Below are 8,501 nucleotides of genomic sequence, written 5' to 3'. Positions count from 1 at the left end.
GTGACACAGGGGTTGTGTGTGACACAGGTGTGTGTGACACAGGGGTGTGTGACACAGGGGTGTGTGACACAGGGGTGTGTGTGACACAGGTGTGTGTGACACAGGGGTGTGTGACACAGGGGTGTGTGTGACACATGGGTGTGTGACACAGGGGTGTGTGTGACACAGGGGTGTGTGTGACACGGATGTGTGTGACATAGGGGTGTGTGACACAGGTGTGTGTGTGACACGGGTGTGTGTGTAACACAGGTGTGTGTGACACATGGGTGTGTGACACAGGGGTGTGTGACACAGGGGTGTGTGTGACACAGGGGTTGTGTGTGACACAGGTGTGTGTGACACAGGGGTGTGTGACACAGGGGTGTGTGTGACACAGGGGTGTGTGTGTAACACAGGGGTGTGTGACACAGGTGTGTGTGACACAGGGGGTGTGTGTGACACAGGTGTGTGTGTGACACAGGTGTGTGTGTGACACGGATGTGTGTGACATAGGGGTGTGTGACACAGGTGTGTGTGTGACACGGGTGTGTGTGTAACACAGGTGTGTGTGACACAGGGGTGTGTGACACAGGGGTGTCTGCGTGTGTATAGGTGTGTGCACCAGGCAGGCTCCCACGTACGGGTCTGGTGTGTGTGTACAGGTGTGTGTGCGTGTGTACAGGTGTGCACATACAGGTGTGTGCCCAGCCCAGCTGTGCCCATACAGAAGTGTCAGTCCAGATGTGTGCCCAGGTGTGTACACCCAGCGCAGGTGTGTCCATACAGAGGTGTCAGTCCAGATGTGCGCCCAGCACAGATGTGTCTGTACAGAGGTGCGCGCCCGGTCCATGTCTCGGCGGTTTCCCGCGCGCACCCGTGCCGCCTGTGGGCGTGGCCTTTCCCCGCTCCGCCCATGGGCGTGGCTCGCACCGGGGACGCGCAGCGGCGCAGAGGCCCCGCCCACCACGGGGCGTGTCCTTGTCCGTGTCCGGGGCGTGTCCCGGGGCGTGCCCGTGTCACTGTCCGTGTCCGGGGCGTGCCGGTGCCGCTGTCGCTGTCGGTGTCCGGTGCCGGTGCGGCGGCCATGGCGCGGGTGCTGGTGGTGGGCGCGGGGCTGACGGGCGCGGCGGGCGCGGCGCTGCTGCGCGGGGCCCCGCGGGGACAGCTGGCCGTGTGGGACAAGGCGCGGGGCGCAGGTGGGTCCGGCGGGCCGGGGTTGGGAGGGAAACCGGGCCCGGCGTGTCTGGTGTGGTGTCATGTGCGGTGTGGTGTGTGTCGTGTGTGTCGCGGCGGTCCGTGACCCGCTGTCGCGCAGGGGGCCGCATGAGCACCACCCGCTCCGATCACGGCAGCGCCGACCTGGGCGCGCAGTTCGTCACCTGCGAGCCGGAGCTGGCGGGGCCGCGGCTCAGGTGAGACCCGCCCCATCCCATCCCTCCTCCATCTCGCCCTCATCCCGTTCCATTCCGTCCCCCTCCCATCGCCACCCCGCCCCATCCATCCTGCCCTATCCTGCTTCATCCCGCCCCATCTCTCCCGCCCCATCCATTCCTCCCTATCCCGCTCCATCACGCCCCCATTCCGCCCCATCTATCCCGCCCCCATATCGCTCCATCCCACTCCATCCATCCCATCCTCATCCCGCCCCATCCATCCCACTCCACCCCGCCCCATCCATCCCGCCCCCATCCCGCCCCATCCCATCCTCATCCCGCCCCATCTCGCCCCATCCATCCCGCCCTATCCCGCCTCCATCCCGCCCCTATCCCGCCTCATCCCGCCCCCAGCGCTTCGTTCCGCCTCCATCCCGCCCGTCCCGAGGTGTCGCCGGGGTTGGTGGCCCGTGGGGACGCTTAGGGACCCCGCTGCTGGTGCACAGCTGCTTTAACCCCCATCATACCCAGACCCCCGCAGCCGCTCACTCTCTGCCCTCCCTGCGGGATTTAGGGCAGGAATGCAGGGGTGAAAACCGGGAAACTTCGCGTGGGTTGGGATGAAAGGTGTAGGGGTACCGTGGGGAAGGGGACGGAGGTGTTGCAGCGCTCTGAAAATGCAGAATTTTGCCTGGAAAGCAGCGAAAAGGCAGGAAAGCAGCGTTTCAGGCACCTGGAATACTCCTGCGCTCCTCAGTGGCTTTGGAGTTCGTGGTGATGTTAAGAGATTTAGGGAACCGCTGTGTATTCCTCTGCCTCCGGGTCTAGCTGCTGACAATTCCATCACAGATAGCTTTGCTGTCAGGTAAAAGGCCAGGCCCAATGCAATTAGCAAGGTAATTTGTTTTTTTTATTGCTGCTTTTATGCATAACCTGCCTTGAAACGCAGCCTGTTAAAATTCAGGCTGGTCTTAACTTCGATTGTGAGAAACGGAGCCAGTTTTCATGTGTATTTCCGTGCATTCATCCGTGGGTGTCTCAACCCATTTCCTCGTGGATTTCTCAATCCATTTCCTTGTGGATTTGTCCCTTTCTAGCTTCTACGAGGAGCTTGTCACCCACGGCATCCTGAAGCCACTGACGGCTCCCGTGGAGGGACTGGTGGAGAGAGAAGGCTCCCGCAATTTCGTGGCACCCCAGGGCATCTCCTCGGTTGTCAAGTACTACTTGGAGCAGTCAGGTAATGCCTTTGGGTGCCCTCGTGTGAAGGGAAAGGTTTTAATGGCCGTGTTTTTGGCGGTGCCTTTGGAATTTACATCCCTGATGAGGATGTTTGTGTTCCTGGTTGGTTTATGTGTGTCTGGAAGTCGCTCGGATGGATGAACGTGTCTGTGAGCTCGGTGAATTTCTATGTCCTGCAGGTATAAAAGTCTTTATGCAAATAGAATATCTGATGTGTAACTGGGAGCAAAAGGGTGAGCAACACCCTGTGTTTTGGGGGAAGGATGTGAGCCTGCTGGGTGGAGCAGGAAAATGAGTTTAAACTTTCTAACTACTACCTTGGATGGAAAATAAGTTAAAACTTTCTAACTTTAGATGTCATGTGCCACAACCACAATGACTAATTTAACCCTGTTTAGCAAAGTTTGAGCTATGAGAGCAGTCAAACTGTGATCCCTTTATGCAATTGTTTTAATTTTTATTTTTAATCAGCTGATTGTTTTAAAACCCTGATCTTGTAAATAATTAGCTATAATCGCAGTGGGAAGCCATTCCCCCTTGTTCCCCTTGCAATAACTCTCTCTGTGGGCATTTTCCCTGTGGAATTCCCTGCTCTGAGGTATTTATCTGCTGCTTTTTCCCCCATCCAGGTGCAGACGTGTCCTATGAGCAGCACGTAACTCACATTTCCCTGCGGGATGGCAGGTGGGAAGTCTCCAGGAAAGCTGGGCCCCCGGAGCAGTTTGATGTGGTAATTCTCACCATGCCTGTCCCACAGATTCTCCAGCTGCAGGGTGACATTGTCAACAGTAAGTTCAGCCCTCAGCATGGTAGGTGTCGAATTTAAAATAGCATCTGAGCATCTTGTGAAGCAAAAAAATAACACTCAGCAGTCTGAGCTGCTTAACTATTCCATCAGGACAGGCTGGAGAATGATAAGAGGTGGGTAACTTCGAGGCACTTTGACAGCATAAAATATCTAAATGGCTGAGTCAGTTTTGAATCTGATCTTTGATTTTTTTTTTGCTGACTTCTAAAACAGGGCTTGTCTTTGTGCAGCTTGCAAATAGTTACTGAATTGCACAGGTTTTCTTGGGCATTTCTAAAAAGAGAAGTGTCTTCGTTGCAGCCTCTGATTTTAAGCTTTGTGCCTAAATGGGTAAATATTCTGTAAGAACAGGATTTCTCTGCTGGTTGCTGTTTTATGAGGCCTCCCATTTACCCTGGAAAATAATGGTGAGTTTGGCCCAGGTGAGGTGGTCTGGTTAATAGTGAAAGAAATTTAAATAAAATAAGAAATAGCATAGAAAATTAGAAATAAAAATAGAAGAGGAGTAGAGGGAGTGGTTTTTTTTCAGAGCCTTCCCAAGGTTCTGCTGTCTGCACCTCAAGGCCTTGCTGAGCTGGCACTGATGTCTTTGCAAATAGTTTTTCTTGCGGTAATTAAATAGTTTCTTGTCCAGAAAGCAGGCAGCTCCCCTTCAGAAGGTGTAATTAAGGTGAACAGCTCATTTCACTTGCTCTTGGGAGAGCTGGAGCTGCCAGGTGCTTCCCACAACATCCTCTCTTCATAATCTCTGTAAGTGCAGGATTGACTTCTCTCTGAGGGAATCCAGCAAGTTTTGTCTTCTCCTCCCCTTCTTCCTGTTTCTCTTCCCCTGTCTGCCTGTTCCCTGGGTGAGCCCAGCTTCCAGATGTCCATCCAGCTGTTAATTCTGCATCTCAGGCTGCAGGACTGATGGACATCTCTGACTCCCCCTGCCCCAGAGCTCCTTGGCATTGGAGCCACGGGCATCTTTACCCCTGGTTCTTTATGCTAAGAGCTGAGTGGGGGTAAGAGCAGATGAGGAGGGTGTTCCAGAGCCTGAGCAGGGTGCACTTTCAGCTCTGTTTTGGCTTGCAGAGGCTCGGGTGCATCTCTGTGTGTAAATCTCAGGGATGTTTTGGTTGTTTGTCAGAGAGCCGAGTTTTGCTGGCAGAGGAGGGAGCTTTCCATGGATTCACCTCGCCTGGCATTTAAGGTGCAATTTCCTGTCAGCTGCTGGAAGGAATAGGTGTTCTCTCCCTTCCACACTGACACTTTTTAGTCATTTTTATGCTCTGCTTTCCCAAATCCAGGGGCAGAAATCGGATTCTTGCAGGAGCCATGTTTGTGCGCTCCCTCCCGGTAGCGATTCCAGCTGCTCCTGGAAGGGGAGGTCCCTGCTGCCTGTTGGAACTTCCCTGTGGCTGTCACTGCGGGTGACAGGGCTCTCTTGCTGCCCTGGGATGCAGCAGGAGATGTGCAGAGCTGGAGGAAGGGGAGGGCTTCCCCCTGTGTGGCCAGCCAAGGGTCACGTGTGGCCACTCATGGCTTAAAGGTGTCAGGAAAATTAATCCACAAACACCAGAGGTTTATGTCCAAAAAGGAGACAGAGGAGTGCTTTCACTTTATTCCAATAAAGGGAGAGACCATGGGGCATTCCCCTGGGATCTCTCAGATTTCTGGAGGACACAACTTCCTTTTTATTATTGCTGACAAGGGGGTTATTTACAGACCACACAGGGGACAGGGCTGCTGGGAATGTGCCTTGAGCTGTTTTGTTTTCCAGCATCACTCTCATTACTTGGTTATGACAATGGGAAGATGCCAGCAGCTCACATCCCAGGCAGCAGACCAAGAACTTAATGTTACAACTCACTTTATAAGCTTCTTGACCAATCACACAAAGCAAAAGCACATTGACAGTAGTTCCATCCAACCACTATAAGCACAGGTACCTTTGGTTAAAACAATTCTTGCTTATTTCAAATACAATACCTGCTTGTACGCCTTAAAACACAACGCACAGAGCTCCATTATTAAGCTTTAACCTTCCTAATATCTTGCTAGATAAACTTTTCTGCAGCTTAGGGAGTTATTCTAGACAAGTGTTAACACACAGACCATTATCCTATTTGTCCTTACTTTTCTACAATCTAAATAATTTTTCTGCTGACCAATCTCATGGCTGCTGCTTATCTCTAATCACAGTTCTGCTGTCTCTGGGGCCTGCCTTTTGCAGCTTTCCCAAAACCCTCTGATTTTGTGGATTCCCACATTTATCCCAATTTCCCAGCCACATTTTCCTCTGAAAGTGGTCACAGTCAGGGTTGTGAGCCCGGATCTGGATACTGAGAGTGTAAAGGTGGAGGAAATGCAGCTGAATGAAAGATTGATTACCTAGTACAAAATTGAAACTCAAAAAACCAAGAAGTTAATGTTACAGCTGAACTCTCTGCTGGAGTATGTCTGTAATAATAACTGAAGAAAACCACCAAACTGGCAATCTGGATTTAAAAAAAAAAACAAACCAAACATATGAGTACTTAAGAAACAAAAATACAGGATCCTGAAGAGACACGTGTCTTGTAAATGATCATATAAAGAAACAGTAAAACACATGAAAGCTGGCTGTAAATACTACAACAATACCTTAATAATAATTCTTACCATAAAAATCCGAGAACTCACATTATATAATCAACTTATCAACAGGAAGTGTTTGAAGGGATTAAGACGAGCTTTTCAAAGTATTCATATAACATTAACAACAATCATTATTTATCAGTATTACTTATAAAAACCAAAAATAACAAAGGTTACAAACCCAATACCAACAATCCCTAAAACTCAGAACCCCATTACCTGAGGTATTTGAGAGGTACAGACTTCCCAGAATTCCTGATCCCAAAGATTTCCCTCTAATGTATAACCCTCCCTTTTAATGTTTAATTCTTATGGAATTTAGGGTTTTTTTGCCCATTTCTGAGGTACTTGAGAGGTTCAGACTCCCTGATATGCCTGATACCAAATATTTCCCTCTAATATATAACCCTCCCCTTTAACTTTTGATTCTTATAGAATTTAGGGGTTTTTCTTCCCCACTGTTTCTTTCATCTTTCATACCTAATTTCATTTATCAGCCCACCTAATGTTTATTTGTAAAAGCAAATCTCTTTTTCCATTCATCAATCAGTGGGATCCTTCCCATTGTTTCTTTTATCTCCCAATGCTGGTTTTACCAGCAGACCCACAGCTTGTTTGTAATGACAAATCCCTCATTCCTCTCAAAGGAAAAGGGACAGGATTTGGGAATATTCCCTTATTCCCTGCTGCTCTGGAAGGCCCTTATTTTATAGAAGAGGGATTCTGGAGCTAAATAATTTACCACTCTGGAATTCACCATTTTCCTGTTTGAGGGAGGAGGTCTTTTGCCCCCCCAATGTGTTGTTTTTTTTTGGTTTTTTTTTTTTTTTTAACAATTTTCACTTATTCACACCATATTTGGAAAATTAATATTTTGAAACAACCCCTCAAATTTCACATTGCTGTTTAAATACTTAAACTCAGCAGACTAAACTAGACTGGATATTTTTTGTGTCCTTTAACCTCTTAGATGAGCCTGAACATGATGTCCTTGTGAAGCTGTGTGTGTTTAGGAGGAGACAGAATTAAGTGGCCTTTGGCAACCTAAAATTACCATTTTGTATGGGCTGTGTGAGAAATGAATGCTCCAGATTTACATCTCTTGTGAGGGAAAAGCCAAGTCTTAGATTAATGGAGAAGGTAGTGTGTAATTTAAAAAAAATAGATATAAAATATATAATGCAATAAATGGTGTGTGAATATAATATAATATAATATAATATAATATAATATAATATAATATAATATAATATAATATAACAACATAACATAACATAATATAATATAATATAAACATATATTAATATATTTTAAAATAGATATAAAATAAATAATGTAACAGTGTGTGGTTTTACATATGTGTATATATATATAAATATATATATAATTCACCTTAATTTTCAACCTTTATTCATTCTTTCTACAATTATCACACCCAAATAGATGCTAATTATACGTTTGCATATTTATTTGCATAATTATTTGCATATTTAGCAGCAGCAGAGGCAGAATTATTTCCAGCATGACTTCCAGTAGCTGCTGGATAAAGGGTTAACTCCTTGCAACATGTTTGGAACAACAATAGGTGGCAGCAATCAAATGATGTTTGGGACATTCAGCTTGAAGAACCAAATTAAATTCACTGCACTGATTTGGGCTTTACGTGTTCTGGTAGTAAATACTGGGGTTGTGCAGCAGATAAAAGGGAAATGAATAAATGTTTCTGAGGTTTGTGATGTCAGTTCATGGAAAAGAATAAATTTACTTAAAAGTAGGATCTTGGCAAATGAAAGGACAAGATTTTGCAAATTGTTCATTGTCCAACAGTATTTCAAAGGTGCTGGGCTGTTACACAGGCTGCTGATGTTAGAAAAATCCTGGATTTATAGCCCAGATTCCATATGATCACTGAGCAGTGTAGTTATTTCTGTGCATTTTCATATCAGCCGGAGAAGCCTTCTTATCAGTTCTGTTTTTTGGTTTAAGGCATTTGGCAACATGGCAATTTAGCGTAGCAGCGACTTGCAGTAGGTTTTATTTTTTTATTTGTGTGTTCAGAATGTTTTCATTATGTTGCTTTCCTTGGAATTTCAAATTACAGTTCTGCATGTTTAAGCTGCTAATAAAACAGGATGGCTTGGCTTTTGTTTCCAGCCTGACCTATTTTTTTTTTCCCTTTTCCATCTGTGTGAATGTCCCACATGTTTTAAATAATACAAGCTGATGAGAAGATACAAGTGAAACAGGGCTGCATTTGCGTGGGAAGGCTTTATAATGTGAGTTAGGAAAGCACAAAACCCTGATAATTTTTCACGAGTCACAAGTCCTTGCTGAGTGAATGTGTTTATTTTTGGATAGCACCACGATAAATTCGGAATTCTGTGGTTCCAGTTCCAAGCAATCCGAGCAGGGCTTATCCAGCTTGGAGCTCTCATTACCTAACAGATCTGAAATGTCCACTGTAAACATGTACACTGATT

At 46.8% G+C, this 8,501-nt stretch overlaps 1 protein-coding gene across 1 annotated transcript in view; it reads left to right on the top strand.

Annotated features, from left to right (window-relative positions):
• The first annotated feature begins 1,063 nt into the window (after nt 1–1,063).
• The window catches only part of RNLS (renalase, FAD dependent amine oxidase), a 58,792-nt gene continuing 51,354 nt past the window's right edge, over nt 1,064–8,501 (top strand). The window contains exons 1-4 of the mRNA XM_059477308.1: nt 1,064–1,175; nt 1,295–1,391; nt 2,450–2,592; nt 3,224–3,382. Of these exons, the coding sequence (XP_059333291.1) occupies nt 1,064–1,175; nt 1,295–1,391; nt 2,450–2,592; nt 3,224–3,382 (511 nt within the window). The remainder of the gene's footprint in view (nt 1,176–1,294; nt 1,392–2,449; nt 2,593–3,223; nt 3,383–8,501) is intronic.

This window comes from Ammospiza nelsoni, chromosome 8 (assembly GCF_027579445.1).
Source record: "Ammospiza nelsoni isolate bAmmNel1 chromosome 8, bAmmNel1.pri, whole genome shotgun sequence".
In the NCBI taxonomy this organism is placed as follows: Eukaryota; Metazoa; Chordata; class Aves; order Passeriformes; family Passerellidae; genus Ammospiza; species Ammospiza nelsoni.
The sequence above is the reverse complement of the archived record's forward strand: the minus strand, read 5'-3'. Positions and strand labels throughout refer to the sequence as shown.